General features: G+C 39.6%; 1 protein-coding gene across 2 annotated transcripts in view; it reads left to right on the top strand.

Annotated features, from left to right (window-relative positions):
* Window positions 1-11,263, top strand: part of LOC144513526 (synaptic vesicular amine transporter-like) — a 36,042-nt gene extending 24,779 nt beyond the window's left edge. For both annotated transcript variants that reach the window (XM_078244623.1, XM_078244622.1), the window contains exons 12-15: window positions 445-496; window positions 2,734-2,797; window positions 2,888-3,007; window positions 10,200-11,263. In XM_078244623.1, the coding sequence (XP_078100749.1) occupies window positions 445-496; window positions 2,734-2,797; window positions 2,888-3,007; window positions 10,200-10,558 (595 nt within the window). In that variant the 3' untranslated portion in view covers window positions 10,559-11,263. The remainder of the gene's footprint in view (window positions 1-444; window positions 497-2,733; window positions 2,798-2,887; window positions 3,008-10,199) is intronic.
* The last annotated feature ends 6,043 nt before the right edge of the window (window positions 11,264-17,306 follow it).

Raw genomic sequence — 17,306 nt, forward strand, 5'->3', positions numbered from 1 at the left:
ATACATTAGAGCCTTATCCCAACTCTTTTTCATCAAAATATTACACCATCTCCACATTACCCCCATGGAAAATAAGTTCATTTACCATGGGCTGCCAATAAAAACTACTGGCCAAAATAATAAATACACACTATGCTTATAGAGATTTGTTACACTGTTCATCCCTGGCTATTAAGCAACATCTGTGATATATTGGTGATATTGGGTGGGGGAGTGTACATAACTCTGTTATGAAAAAGTGATTTACAGTATTTCATGAGTTATATTCATGTACACTAAGCAATGAGGTAAAATATAATAAAGATATTTATGTACATATGTGTTATGTACATGAAAAACATACATTGTTTTCTAGTTAGAAAAGTAAGCAAAGACTATTGTAGTTGATCTTTGTAAAAGTGTTTTCATTTTGATAACACTGACCCTGGCTTCTCTCCCTGACAGATGGCTTTGTGCTCTCATTGGAATGGTGCTGATTGGAGTCAGTGTAATATGTGTAAGTATAAGGCTGACAACTACATCATTAGTGGGAATTCAGATATCAGATATTTCAGCACTGGAGGGTCACTAGCAGAAATGCTGCTTAAAATAAACTGAACTCTAAAGAGGATTTGTGTGGTGTGTAATAATAATGTGTTCCATTTACCTCGGAACTCTGAAGCAGAAGCTGGGAGTGACGTCGCCCTCGAGATAGTCTCGCTTTGCCAGACCTTCCTCTACATCGCTGCGGAGGAAGGTCTCGCTAGTCCACACAACATTATGGGATAGGAGAAAAATGTGCTGTGGTTTATTGCCATTTCTTTAAACCAATCACAATTGTCTTGGGTGGCACTAAGCTTCGGCAGCAGGCCCCATGTTGCTGAAAAATAGCCTCAGGAAGGAACTTGTTTTGGTGGAACATGTACGTTCAAAAGTAGTTTTAGTCGTGCAACAGAAAACTCAGATTGGACAGATAGTCTAGCTAGCTGTCTGGATTTACCCTGCAGAGATCTGAGGAGCAGTTAACCATAGTCCTCAGAAATCCACCGGAGGTTAGAACGCCAACACAAAGACAGAGTAAGGGGACAGACATCCAGCTGAAAAGACTGAAATCCGGCAGAATTTCCAGCGGCACCAGAGCAATCCCTAAAGTGGAACGTCGTGGATAAGGATATAGACTAGACCCGAGTTGAATGTGTTCCATTTACGAGTCAGATTTTCATTGTTTTCATTAGCTCTAGCCAGGTTAGCCAGTGTTAGCACTGCCAGTTTATAACAACACATCAGGCTGTTTTTTTGTGCATACAAACAGCGTAGCAACAAGTCCACAGATAGAAGTTACAGGACTGTATGTACGACTTATTTAGTGAGACACAAATAAGACAGAAGTGCATATAACTGTATATTACCACAGTTTTCACAACTGTTGGTCCACGGAGCAGCAATGTTGGATTTTTAGCTTGGGGTTGTCCAAGTTCCGAGCTCGGAAGTTCGAGGTCAGGGAGCGTGTTTCTGACTTTGACATCGGAAAATTCGACTTCTGAGTACAAATGGAACGCGCTATAATATTACACGACAGGGTGAGCTTTACCATTGTTATTAGCACCCGGCCGCATCACTGAAGGGCCAAGGACGGTAAAGCTCACCCATGTCGTGTAATATTGCCATTATACAACGGTTACCAACAGAATAAAAGATATTAATGAAACCATTTTTACTACTCCAGCAAGTAGGCCGACCCAAACAACCTAGCAACAGAGAATTTGTAGTCCCTGTTGAGTCAGCCAACTTGAGCTAATGTTATTGCTTTGTAGAGAGATTGTGGGATTTCTCAAACTGAATAACACAAACACGTAACTGCCTTGCTAGCTCATTCTTGTTGTAACTAAGATATCTGCTGACTATAATCATTGTTCCCTGGACAGATTTAGCTCCTACGTCCGCCAACTTCACACTGCAAACACTCACCGGCACAGCTGATGTGATCCAAACATTTCCAATAACAGTTATAGAGCAATGACAATGTGACATATCTGTCGTTTTTTTGCTTTTGTCTTCTTCTCATCCTCCTCCAACCATTCGTCAAAACCATCTAGATCCACTATATGAATCAAAATGAACAAAATGGTCAATGAATCAATATTGTAGCCTACTGGTTTCTGACTCCGCTCTGGAAGTTACAATGTTGCCATGGAAATGGCGGAGTAATATTTTTAGTGATGAGCACATGCTGATTTGATCATGTTCTAAATGTCTAGTTGACCAATCAGATTGCCTGGCTCTACTTGTTGTATAATATCTAATAATTCATATACATATTAAGATGCATCAGTCCTGTAATATTTTACATTTTTCAGCCAGTAGAAACACAACAGTAGATTCACTACATGCAGAATGTAAAGCATTATATGTACACTAAGTCTAAAAGGTTTATATTCTCAAAGCCAGGTTAGGATTTTAATGTACAAAAAAGCATAGAGAGGGTTGGAACTGTTTTTCTAGGGTAGAAAACATCCAGATTGTCCAAATGATCCAGATTATCCACCTGTTCTATATCTCATGACTCTCCAAATTCATTCATCCCTCATTCTGCCAATGGGAGTCTGAATTCACAGTGATTTCAATGCTTATATCAAAAAGCAGCCAGCATCGCTCCCAAATGGAAAATGTTTGTTCTTTACACTCCAATATAAATGAATAAATTCAAATTGATTAAACATAAATATACATTTTCATAAATCTGCTCTGTTCTAGGTTCCATTTGCCAAAAACATCTATGGTCTGATTGTTCCAAACTTAGGTGTTGGTTTTGCTATTGGTAAGTCATAAATGTAATACTATGCTTATCAAGTACAAGTGTTCCCATGGCTGAGTGTGTAAGAGCTGTATCATCTGTGCTGTGTTACAGGCATGGTGGACTCGTCTATGATGCCTATCATGGGTTACCTGGTGGACCTGCGTCATGTGTCTGTTTATGGAAGTGTGTATGCCATTGCTGATGTGGCTTTCTGCATGGGATTTGCTTTAGGTAAGAAGGAGCCATGAAACCTTAGCAATATTATAGACTATTATGATACCTCTAAAGTGACCTTGAATTTGAAAATTGTGTTGGGAATTGGGGAGGTACAGATTCAATTCATTGGCAATTTATCAAATTTGTTTTATCAATATTAATAAAGTTATGAATATGTGTATTCATAACTTTACCAAATTGACAAACAATCAAAACGGGGCACCACCCTGGAATCAGGGACCAATAACTGAACTTTGAAAGTCTCATAGGTGTTGTTCTCTTTTCTTTTTTTTTAAGATACATTTTTTGTTGTTTTTTTATCATTAGGCATACAGAACAGAGAAACACAAATTGAACAAGAACAAAAACCCTCTCCCACCCCCCACCCTCTGTAGTCTCGAGGAAAACAAAACAAACAAACAGAAATCAGACCTTGCCTAGTCACTCTCCTCTAGTTCTTGTGATGCTGAGCTAATTAGGTCTGATATTTGTGCTGCTGTGCTTTTCCATAGGTTGATAGTTGATGATTTGGCTTTGTTAATCCTTGCTGTAGAGAGCTCAAGCATAACCATGTCCAGAAAATACGCCAACCACTGTTTTATACAAAGTGAGTGAGGGGGGAGCCAGCGTTGAGCTATCATTTTCTTGGTTGCAGTTGAGCCAGCTAGCCAGATCTTCCCCTGTCTCTCAAGCAGGTGTAATTTAGAGTTATCATTAAGTAACAAAACAATCGGGTCAATAGGAATTCGACATCCTATCACATCAGATATTATTGATGTTACTTTACTATTGGGAGTTATCCTATGGATACTTGCATCAGTTTAGCATAAATCTTGGACACTAATCTTCACACAGGAAAATCTAAAAAACATTTAATGACTGGGTGCGCCTCAAGACTGTTTCCCCATGGCACTCCATAACATTTTAGGGCTGATCTTAAGTGAAGATAAAAGAAGAAGGATGTCCTGGAGACCTCAAAACTAGCTCTCAGGTCTTCAAAACTCAACATACCTTTCTCATTGAATAGCTGGTCTAAAGTATAAATACCTCTGTCACTTCACTGCTTACAAGCAAAGAGTTTGTTACCAGACATTGCTTGCGTATTGTGCCATATTGGGGTATTCAAATGCCACTTATTGGTATAGCGTAGTTGCTCCTCCACCTGTTTAAAGTTGGTCAATCTGTTGGTGATAATAGAGCCATAGGTTAACACACTTTTTGGACACACACCTGCAAAGGCAAGGTCTTGCAGTTTTAGACTTTCTAGGGAGGTTTTGCTCTATTTCTCTCCATGGAACTGTAGAAGAGGGGTCCATCCACACTCTGAGGGCCCGTAGATGAAAGGCTCTGTGAAACATTTTAATGTTGGGGAGGGCCATGCCTCCCGTGTTTGTGGTACATTGCAGGGTAGAGTATTTTAGCCTAGGTTGTTTATTGTTCCAAATGTACTGCCGAATTAAAGTATCAAGTTTCTTCCAGAAATGTATTGGTAGGAGTAAGGGGATCATTGTACTTAAGAAATTCACACGAGAAACTATGTTCATTTTAACAACAGCAATCCTGGACCGTAGTGATGCTGGCAGCGCAGACCACCAATGCCAGATCCCTTTGAACATTACTTAATATAGTTTCATAGTTGTCCTGGACAACTCGCTGTAGCAATGCATGTATGGTCATGCCCAAATATGTAATTTTGCTTTGGGTTGGTATTGTAACAATAATGGCTGATGTCACCTGCCTGTTGTTCAATAAAAGAAGATTAGATTTATTCCAGTTCATTTGATTGAGCCAAATTCGTTGAAGAGCTTACGAATTTTTGGAATAGAGTCCTCCAGATCAGAGATGTACAACAGAATATCATCTGCAAATAATGATATTGAACTGCTATTGGATTTAATCTGGACATTACAGATTTTATTTTGCCTTATAGCTTGGGCTAACGGTTCAAGCGAGATTGCAAACAGCATGGGGGAAAACGGGCATCCCTGTCGTGAGCCCCGCTCGATGGGAAATGGCTGAGAATGCAAGCCATTGGTTGAGGCTATGGCTGTGGGATTCGCATATAAAGTATGCACCATGTCAATGAATTTGGCCCCCAAGCCAAGCCTCTCCATTACTCGCCACAAGTAGTTCCCCTCTAGGCGGTCGAAAGCCTTTTCTGTGTCCACTGATAAAACTGGAGCTGTTGTTGGAAGGTTTTTGGCTTCTTCTATTACATGAAATAATCTGCGTACATTGTCTGCAGCGTGACGCTTTGGTATAAAACCTGATTGATCGAGGTGGACTAGCTTCTCGATAAAGCGCTCTAGGCGGAGAGCCAAGACTTTGGAATAGAGCTTAGTATCAGTCCCAATGAGGCTGATGGGCCAGCCATTAAAAAAATAATTTTGCCTCACTCTGTGCATTATGACTTCAGCTCTCCTTCTTAGCAAATCATTCAGCTCTATTCGACTTGTGACTAAAAGAGTATGTGTAGATTTAGAAAAACATGTCTTAAGAGACTGCTCAAAAGATTTGCAGCGTTCTTCCAACTCCGCAAGCCTTGCCTCTGTTTTCCTCTTCAAGTTGACCGCAAAGGAAGATGTGAAATCTCTAATAAATCCTTTAGTTGCCTGCCAGATAAGCGCAGGGTCAGAAACTGAGTCAGTGTTGATTGATATAAACTCAGCCAGTCTGGCTCTAAATTCTGCATCAAAAGCTTCCCACCTCCTAGATTTTTCTATCATAACACGATTAACATATCACGATGGAATGTGGTTATCTTCACATTGTGATCAGACAGAATTGCTGGTTCTATTTCTATCGTGTGGAACATTGCCTTAAGATCACTGGAGCACAAAATAAAATCAATGCGGGAGTGGGTGAGGTGACGTGTGGAAAAGAAGGTGTAATCCTTGCTAGTAGGGTTGTGCAACCTCCATATATCTGTAAGATGGTGGGGTTCCACAACTGAATCTAGTACTGCATTTATGTCTCCCCCTATAATTAGTGAATATTCGTTGAGAGAAAGCAATTCATTGGTTAGGCACGGGAAAAAAACTTTCATCATATGTAGACGGTGCATACACCGATACAAAGGCTATTTTCCTACTCCTTATCGTGGTACATATATAAGATATCCTGCCTGATAGGTCTTTACTATTTTTGTCTATGGTGAGTGCGTATTTCCGTGACAGCAACACAATGGAGCCCTTGGTTTTGGTGTTTGGCGATCAGTAGATCCATAAAAAGGTAAATGACACGGTGTATCCAGCAAGGCCTATACGAGCGTCACATTCACCAGCCAGCTCCAAACAGGTGAACGAGACCTCTCCACTTCGCCGTTTAAACAAAGTGGAATAAACGTATAAAAGTCCAAATCTACACAAAACCCGCAATCAATTAGTAAGCTGACATCACATTTATATACATGGCATTTAGGAAACCTTTATTGCAAGGTTGGCACGGCCAGATGTCCAGACTAGTGCAACAGTAACTTTCGTTTTTTGCGTCCTGCTGCTCCCATCGTCAGCCAGGTAATCTTTTTTTTTACTAAAGCAGTATATGAAATCAGATGTATTACCTACCACCATTTAGTTGTTTTGTGTTATTTAAGATACCAGGGGGGCTCCTCCTGCCCCCCCAGCAAACTCTGCGTATGCGGTCAGACCCATCTGGTAGGGGTGCCGAGACTGACAGCTACATGGATAAATATGCACCAAACAAGCCACTTTGAAATTTAGCTCTTTTCATGAATAAAAAAGTTGGGTGACCCTCCCCTCAGCAAAAAATAATAAGACATGACGCCCCACCAATTTTCCTCCGGTGGTCCATTCCATAAATACCGAACGGTCCCTAAGATCAATTTCCTAAAGATGATTTTTGTATTCCTCTTTTTAGTCAACTTTAGCATGGGTGTCCTAATTTGTTCACGACTGTATATGGGAAACCTACTTTGTCTAACTGCTCCTGGGGGCGTGAGTCCAATCGGCACGAAAACTTGCATATAGACTCGGAGGACCTTCATGACAAATAGGTATCAAAAGAATTTTGATAGCTAAAATAATGCGCAAGTTATGGAGAACCAACTTCCTGTAGGTGGGTGTCAAAACAGGAACGGTTGTATCAATTCTGGTGAAAATATACGTATTTTAAGGGTTTCAGGAATAGGCGCACCAAAATGGCTCACTAGCTCCTCCTACAAAATTAAAAGAAATTTAGCCCCTGCAGTACGTTTAACGTAGACTCACGAAACTTGGTACACATACGTAGCATCTCAAGTCGTACAAAAAACGTCATTGGAGCCATACCCTAAATCCAACAGGAAGTCCGCCATTTTGAATTGAAAGTTCGAAATTAGTGCGATTTTGGCCATTTCCACATGTCGTACTTTAACAAACTCCTCCTAGAGATTTCATCCGATCAACTTCAAATTTGGTCCGTGCCATCTTAAGACCTTAGAGATGAAAAGTTATTAAAAGAAAAACTTTTCGTCATGGGGCATGGCCGTGGCGGGATGGCCATTTTGTGCATTTCACCATCGAAACAGGAAATGGGTGTAACTTGAGTGTACATTGTCCAATTGGCTCGAAGCTTTTCATGATTCATAAGACTCTAACTCTGAGGACATTTACCGGACAAAATTGACTCAAAGTCATAGCGCCCCCCTACTGGCAACAGGAAGTAGGCCTAAAAGTCAAGGTACTTTAACAAACTCCTCCTAGAGATGTCATCCGATGGACTTCAAATTTGGTCTGTACCATCTCAACACCTTAAAGATGAAAAGTTATTAAAAGAAAAACTTTTCGTCAAACTTTGGGGGCGTGGCGTGGCGGCCATTTTGAGTGTTTAGCGATGAACGAGAAAGTGGCTGTAACTACAGTGTACATTGTCATATCTGCTTGAAATTTCCCACAATCAACAAGAGTCCAGGCCTGAGGACATCTACAGGCCAAGATTGACTTTTGGTCATAGTGCCCCACACTGGCAACAGGAAACCAGCCTTATATGACAAACATCATCCGATTTACATGAAACTTATAATGTGTGGTCTACATGTGATACTGAGCCGCCCCCTATACTTTAACCATGCCCACGCACTCAGGCCACGCCCCCTTTCATAACATTTGACTGGTTGCAATACCACGTGACTATGGGGTGGCCGTCAGCTGATCCATGTACGTGTATTCATGTGTTAGGTTAGTTTGTGAAGAGGAAATTTGCTTTCCTCTTCACAAACTAACCTAACACATGCATATGTCATATGCATATGACGCTTTAGAGAAAGAAAAGAGACTTGAAATCTTGATTTGCGAGGAAATGATAATAACCAACCCTCTCATTCACTCAGGACTCCAACCTAACTTGACGTTATGGCAGGGCCTGAGAAGTTGTCTAATGAGGGGATGTTTATTATTTAGCCTCTGGTAGGCCAACAGCTGATTTCTTGCATTGATAATAACCAACCCTTTGTCCAACACGGGGCCAAGAGGTAACGGTCTGGTTACGTCGCGGTGCTGTGGTTCGAGTGACGGACGGAAGGTTATTATCTCCCTTGTACAGAAACTAACTTCTATGCGGCGGGAGACAGCATTGAAGCATTACAGTTTCAATAAGTTACTGTATCAAACACAACATATATCAACAAGTACCGTGATCCAGCACTTTCACAGCAATGAATTGGACTTGGTGGTCACAATCATATTAACAGTAAGACATTTGCAACAGTAGCACTTACTAATTAATTACATTCAATGTCATAACAAGTTGCAGCAATAGTGGTTACTGACAATAATAACACACACCTATATTTCTCTGCCCAGAAACGTCAGCCTCCTTACTATGTGTGTTTTCATTTGTTTGGTCCATAGATAAACCAAATGGGTCCGGAACACTTGTCAGTGATTCACGGAAAAACTTGTTTCTCTCCAAAGGCAGTGGAGGACAAGTTACAGTCGACTCGATAAGAATAAGCGGTGTCCCTGTTCTTATTTTCTCTTCTGCAGAGGTGGAACACTGATGTATGTTTCTACAGGATCCAGGGTGTTGCCAGAATACCAAATATAGTCCACTCGTCTGGAAAATGAAACTTTAATTAAAGTACAAACGTTTGACTGCGTGCATCCTGTAGCCGCTTTTGCGTGCAGTGGAATGATGATGATAGTGGGGACTCCAGTGTATTTATATCCCCAGTCACCTGGGCACGGACCCCTGCTGCGTTCAGGGACAACGTCCAATAGGGAATAAGGGTTCTTGACGGTGACATGTAGGTGTGAACTACAACGTCTGTAGTTTTCTAGACCTCCGGCCATCTTTTCTCATGGAGGTGTGACTTTTAGGCTTTTACAGTTGCATGGAGGCCGCATTCTCTTTGTTTGAAAAGGGCACACAGGCCTCATGTGGGAGACGTGGTTTCCTTTGTCTCAGTGGTCTGATGCTCTGAGATCTTTGTCCAAAAGATTAAACACACTGCTCGGTTCCCAATAAAAGCAACAGAAAGTGTCCAAGCCCTAGAAATCTTTGGCTCATCTTGATTTTGGCCTGACTCAGTTATTATTAGGACATGACCATATGTGTTTCCAGCTAATGGTTGTGGTACTTGGTCTCTTGGTTAACCATGACATTAAATAGAAATGGGTGCTAGCACTAATTTGTGATTATTGCACAGCAAGTACCGTATGTGTTTCCATGTAACAAATCACAGCATTTAACCTAGAATATTGACTCAGAATATTTGGAATGGAATGAAATATTAAACAAAATAAATACATCTACCCCAGGTCCATATTACCCCAAATACAACTATCTAATCACGAAGATTTTAAAATGACATTATTCCATTTTTATATACACAAGGTCAAGGGATACATACACACATACAAACACACACAAACAAACACACACACACACACACACACACACACACACACACACACACACATAAAAGGAGATAATAACATTACCACTACATAAAATAAAAACCAAAAGAACAACAAATTAGAATAAATAAATAAATAATAGAACATTTACCTTATTGTTTTTCCTATTATTCTGAGCCGATAAACCTTTTGTTAACATTACTACATTACTTCCTCTATACCATGTATTTACCATAAATGAACCTGTTGTTACAAATACTATATGTCTGTACAGAGTTGCAATGCAAAGTTCTGCTCTAATCTAACAAGCCAAACTAAATGAGTATGTGATCTGTCCCTGACTGATGCAGGTCCATCAATCGGAGGATCCATAGCTGAGAGTATTGGTTTCCCCTGGCTGATGACCATCATTGGAATAGTGGATATTATTTTTGCTCCTCTTTGCATCTTCCTCAGGAGTCCACCAGGACAAGAAGAGAAAATTGTAAGATTCAAAGCACACATAAATACAGTCAATGAAATCCTTTATAAACACAAAGAAATATGGAAGCCCTGGAAGGCAAGGTCAACAAAATGTTATACCTCACAAATCAAAAATGACCCATGTGGACCAACAGGTACCTCTATAATCAAGGTTGACGGGTTTTGGCCGATAACTCCTACATTACACGTTGCTCATTTAAAAACCTTACATTTCCACTTTTCTTGAATTAAGATGAATCACATGACATAGGATATGCCCATTTCCCCGCAAAATGTGCAAAACCTACTTTTTCGAAATCTTACTGTGGTTTTCATCCGATCTGCCTGAAACTTTGCATAAAGCATCTTCAGACATACAACAAAAACTAAAAGTTGTCAAAAAAGTTAAAAAAATGTGCAAATTACCAATAAACAAATCTTTGTAGCTAGCGACCAAAACACAAAGTTTTTTTTTGTTGTCCAAAGTAAATGCTATCAACGCAAAACTTGGCTAACACTGGCCATTAGGGGGCGCTACAGATATGAAGAGCTGATATTTCATTAAGTGCTCATGCGATGTTTATGAAATTTGGAGGGTACGATCTAGGGCCATTCCTGAGGCCACGCCTACAATGGTGTACTGATTGGTCAAAATGGGCATGGCCTATTACCCCCCCAGAAAAATGCATTAATGCTGTTCCAATCGATGTATAAAACAACTGTAAGTAGGAAGTTTGCATTTTCAATTTACTTGCAGCTCACACGTTGCAATATTTCCTGACTTTTTCCTCGCTGCCGTTGTGCTTTGGGTTTGACTTTCGCGGGCTCCGCGGGTTATCAGGAGGAACTCGCCTGGACAGCTCAGACCCCGTCATTACTGCTTGCAGTTCTAGTTTTACTTGCATTATCTCTAGGTCTGAATGACATGTAGCTCCATAAACAAGCCTTAAAACAGGTGCGTGAAACATCCCAAAGTCCCAAAGTGTATATTCTATACAATAAATGGCATATCCATGTCAAAACTGCAGAGAGACTGTGCTGGAAAACAACCAGTATCCTGTCCACCCATTCTATACTCAAGCATATTATTTCTAATCATGTCTGCTTTTAAGAAGTTAGAACGGGCCAAATTAAAATGTTAAAATAAAAGAACTGTGTGCACGTCACAGGCTGACCTAGGGCATGGGACACTGAAGGACAGACCTATATGGCTCGTCTTTTCTTTTCTTATGCAATTTAAATGTTCTTTACAATTTCCCATGAACGGGAGTTTCAAAAACCTACTGCGGTCTTCTTCACAATAAAACATCTTTGGTGATACGTCACACGAGTCATTTGGCCAATCACAATCACTGACATTAGTTTTGAGGTAAGTGCTGTGCTGGAGGGGAGAGGGTTGTCACCTTTTTCAACCCTTCTGAGTTTGCAGGTATGCATTTAACGAATTTTGATACTGAACAATTCTGCAAAAACTTGTTCAATAAAACCATTCGCTAAGGTCCAAGGCAAAGGTTTTTTATTTCTACATGATTTGCCAATCACAACTGCAGTATGGTTAAGATTAGCAAAGGCATCACTATGTTGTTGCCATCAGTACACAGCTTTAATAGGTTAGGGCAAAGTCAAATGTCATTTTGCCATTTGACACTGGTGTTCATTTAGCACCATTTTGCTCAGTTCCATAACCAGCCAAACCCATTGTTCGTGCACTGATTTCAGTACTTGTTATTGAGCTTAATTACCTCATTTATTTCATGAGAAAATCATGACAAATTATACCTCTGTTTTAATAACTTCAGCTAGACACAATCGAGTGACAGTTAACAAGTTGAGATATAAACTACATTTAACTGTTTTACTATGAATACTGAGGTAAATCCCTACTGTTGCACTGTTGGAACTCCTGAGTAAATAATATTGGATTCCAAAGACAATGCAAGAAAAAAAGAGCTTCCATGAGGTTTATATGTGTATCTCACACAACACATGCAAATAACTCTTATAAAGGAGTTGCCAGTTTGTCTGATGTGGATGAAAACATTTCTGTTTATAGTTTTACAGAAACACATATTGTCTCATGTTTTACAGACTTTATTGACGGGAGAAAAACCATGAATTACCTTACCATCATTGGACATAAATCGGCTGCATGCATATCTCCATCCTGCCTTCATGTCCATTTGTTCGTCTCCATGCAGCATCTGCCATCATTCATCCCCTCTCTCATTACATTCTGTCTCTATTTACCACCATGTGTTCATCTTCTCTGCCATTTTACCTCCATCAGTATTTGCCTTTTTTAAATCTGCCATTTCACAAGTTTTTACTAGGGATGCTCCAATCAGTCGTATCAGGATTGGCCCGATTGTGACCCTATTATGTGAATTGAGTATCGATCCACATTAAATACTTTATGGGGACATATCATGAAAAATGTACTTTTTCTGTGCTTGTGCGCATACATTTGGATATCTGGAGTGTCTGGATCTGAAAACATGTTATTTAACAAGCCATTCAGATTTGGCTTCCCTTCCTCGGTCACATGCAGGCTCATTAAAATAAACCACCCACATCTGAGTATCTCCATCCACAGCTTGAGAACTACCTTTGCAAAGGTGCGCCATATTTTTCTTGCAAGCCAATCAGAGCAGACTGGGCTTTTTCAGGAGGGGGGCTTAAAAGAAGAAGAAGGAGACAAACGTTATACTTTAATAATCCAATTGGAAATCCAATTTTTACACTCTGTTGTTTAACACACAGGTACACATGCAAAAACAGGACCTTATACATGCACTAATGTAGAGATGTTAGAGTGAGGGGGCTCAGTGCCTTGCTTAAGGCCAACTCAGTAGTGCCCAGGAGGTGAACTGGCACCTCTCCAGCTACCAGTCCAAACAGAGTGCTTCAGCCAGAGGGGTACATCCAGACAGACATGAAGGAAACAATGTGTTGTTTGCACATCAACCTAAAAACACATGTATGCTTCACAATAACTGCATTTCAATGTGATGGCAGTGGTAGGCCTTAACTGTGATACTGGGTGGCCTTTTTGAAGGGTTCTATGTGTGATGTGTTAAATGTGTATAATTTTAAAAAGCAGGCAAAGAACTTCCAGCACCACTAGGTTAGATGTTGAAGATAATAGGATATGCATAAAGCCCCAAAGTATAGAATTTGTATGTGATAATCGAGCATAAAATTTCTCTGATGGTATATATTTTTGAAGAAAACTTCAACAATCCCAATCTGTGGGCGTTGTTTTCATGAAGGTGCACAGCACGAAGTGCAGCAAAGCTCCTCTGTTCATATTTTACTTGTCTGTTTTTATAAATTAAAGCAACACTAAAGAACTTTTCCCGCTTCGGTCCCCCTACAGGTTGGAAGCGGAATTGTCCATTACATTATGCAAGTTTGCCAGATTGGGTAGCGCGACCTGTAGTTCCAGTGAGACAACCTGTAGTGGGACCGAAGCGGGAAACGTTCTCTAGTGTTGCTTTAATGAGTAGCCTACAGCTGATGTGGCCATATTACTAATATGATTTTTACCAGCACTTCTCATCCACAACTGCTTGCAGCTCAAAAATCCTGACAGCAATGGAAGGCAGCAGGTATTCATGGGATTAAATGGGGCACTGTGTTGGAATTTAGTATCCAGTTTTTTGTAATACAAGCATGCATTGGAAATGGTGACAGTTGTACCAAGCTGACAAAAAAAAAACACACATCATACTGGTCAGTTATTTGGGTGGATGTTAACATACAGGACTTTCAAGCCAGAGCGGAGTTCGCTTCCTGGGGAAAACTAAAGCCTTTCACCAAGGAAATGTGTGTTCCTTAGGAGTGTTTTAATCCAAACCACCATCTTTTTCCTAATCTTAACTAGTCGTTTTGGTGCCTAAACTTAACTTTCGTTGCAGCAAAATGCTCATATTTTGTGGACTAAATTTAACCGTAATGTCCCAGCTCGTGGTGCTCTGTACCGCACTCAAAGTCACCTATTTTCGGGTAACTGAACAACCAACTACTGCTGATGCAAGCGAGGTCTGTAGCCCGGGTCACGAAACTCTGTAGGGGCTTAAACAACTTATCAACTGACGCTTGGCGCCATGGAGCTCGTAGCCAGCCGGCGTCACGTGACCAGCCGGCGTTCTCCTAATTTTGTAGGATATCATAGGTTTTTGTGTGCATTTTTCATATGATATACTGGCCCGTTCATGAGAATGCGTTGCTGTACACATACTTGTTCACATACTTGCCTTGTGGTACTAAGCTCCGGACAGAGCCACGGTGCCTCTGCTAAATAGTCTCAGGAAGGAACTTGTTTTGGTGGAACATGTGTACGTTCAAAAGTAGTTCAATCAGAAAACTCAGATTGGACAGATAGTCTAGCTAGTTTTCTGGATTTACCCTGCAGAGATCTGGGGAGCAGTTAACCATTGTCTCTGTGTTAGCGTTTTAACCTCTGGTGGATTTGTGAGGACTGAGGAAGGGGACGGGCATCCGGCCGAAAAGAAGGACATCCGGCGGAATTTCCTTCGGTACTGGAGCTATCCTGGGATATAGACTATATAAAGGTAGATGGTGCATCACAGCTAATAATATAAAGGCTTCTTCTGTTTTGGACTTTCCTGCTCTCTATTCCCTCATAAGTCAGCACTTCAGAACCTTTTTTGGTCAAAATTTTTTAAATCCAGTGTTTTTTAGTCTTACATGGTTTTTATACTTGATTAATTGATTTTGTACCCTCTGGACACCTTCGTGGCAAAAATGTACATGTCCAAAAAACTGCTACTAAATGATCATATATCAATATTTTTTTCTACTTTCTTTTTCATAAATCACTTAAACAACTTCTAACTTGCTCAAAACTACCACCCATTATATCATTTTCAGGATTTTAACCCTTTAAATGCCAGTTTTAATTCTTTGAAGTAATTATTATTCATGAAAACCCAACAGAACATTAATTATTGTCCATAAAATAAATCATAGGGGAATGGGGCTTTGGTGGTGATTAGAGTCTTGGATATGTCAAAGATTATCAACAAAACTGATTTGATTGCATTAGTATTTTTTATGTAGTTCCAGATACTCCCTCTGGACACCTTCGTGGACAAAAATGCCTCATTGACTTCCATTAAGACCACATGTTTTTATCTCACTGCCTTTACAGTATAAAACCATGCAACCAATTCATCTTGTTTCCCTTACGCAATTGTTTAACAGATTTATTAAATAATCAGATCCTACAGAGAGTTTTTAGTTTTCATCAGGTTAATCACAAACAGCAAAGGAAACTGTCACAATGTTCTCTATGCTACTAGTTTCAAGTTTATATTTAGAATAAGTGACTGCACCAAGGAGAGGGACATCGTTTCACTAAGAATATGTTTATTTTGCAAATGGAAATAAATCATTTTAAATCTTTTGGTGTTATTGGAATAAATAACACTTCTTTATCACATCTTTTTGAAAAATCTCAACAAAAATCTTCACACTAAACTGAAGAAGGCTGTTCATTTTACAGGAAAAAACACTGCACCAACAATAAAACCCTGTTATTATGAGATGAGAAGCCTACAGTATAAATAATGAAGTTACTGTTGAATGCAGGACACTTTTTACATGTTGTGGTCAATTTAGAGATTTTGGTCTCTTTTCCTTCCATGTCTTCTTCTACTCTAATGGAAATAAAACTTACAAAATACACATTTAGATGGTATTTGATTTAGGCTGAATCTATAGATTTCTTAATTAATCTATATGTTTGAACCTAATATTTAAGGGGGAAAGACTCTTAACTCTTTAACTGGGGAAGTTCTGTGCTGATATGTTTTATATATATTTTGTTTATCCTGTTCACCTGCAGAGGCTTGCCAAATGTGTGCATATTAGTGCATTTTAATTAGTTAACGCCTAATTTGCCTATCAATGTGGCGATTTGATGACGTTATTACACTAATGAATTTGAGTGTAGATTTTACAGTAAATACCTGGCAAAAAAGTTGCCAATAGAGTCTGGTAAAAGTGCTGTTAATTACTGTAGAAAATGACAGTATATTACGTGAGGATACCTGAACTGTTGATGGTAACAAGATCATGTATACAATATAATTTTCAGAAGCCTCAAACTATAATAATTTCAGACTTACATCAAAATGAGTCCCTCAGGTTTCTCTGAAGTGTGCCATAAGCAGGAAGAACACACACATGGGCATGGATCACACTTTTCTCTCTGTTGTACTTCACCAGAATGCACTCTCTCAAGAAAAGACAGAAAACATAAAAAAAAGAATTAAGGTCATGTGTCAACAACAACAACAACCCAAAAACAACAAACCCAGCAGCTTTAACTAAAGGTGTATGGCTGTGCCACAACATGAAGGCTTACCTTAGTCTGATAGTTAAACATTTTATTTATGTGATTTTACAGTTACATAGTGCAGCAATGAATGAAAATTAGCATAAAGTTCATGCAAAATCTTTCAACTTTTAAAATGCCATAGACAATGAATACACAGCAGAGCAATCACATAAATTACAAATGTTTTAAAGTTACCTGAAAATCGTCTTCACCGTTGTGTGTAGGTGATAGTCATCACTGTGGCCTTCAGCTGTGGCGTTCACTGATCATGGTTTCCCTCTGCACCTGTAGATGATGCAAAATTGCACAACACAGGTAATGTTAGATTAGTGTCACATTCGGTTACCGATAAGGTTGTGTAACATAGAACCACAACCAACGTTAATGAATGTCTAGTATAACATGAGTTAATGTATAATATCTAATATCAGCGATGACTCAACCTCTCTCTGCTAATATATATATATATTAATATTCGTTAAAAAAACTTCCCACTGGACCGAAAAGCCCGTAGTCCAATGGCCTGTTATCCCAAAATCAAAAGCCCACCTTGTCTAACGTTATGTAACTTACTTTTTGCAGAAAAGCTGTAGAAGTTAAATGTCAGCCAACATTACAAGTATTTCTTAAA

Source organism: Sander vitreus, unplaced genomic scaffold (genome assembly GCF_031162955.1).
Source record: "Sander vitreus isolate 19-12246 unplaced genomic scaffold, sanVit1 ctg270_0, whole genome shotgun sequence".
In the NCBI taxonomy this organism is placed as follows: Eukaryota; Metazoa; Chordata; class Actinopteri; order Perciformes; family Percidae; genus Sander; species Sander vitreus.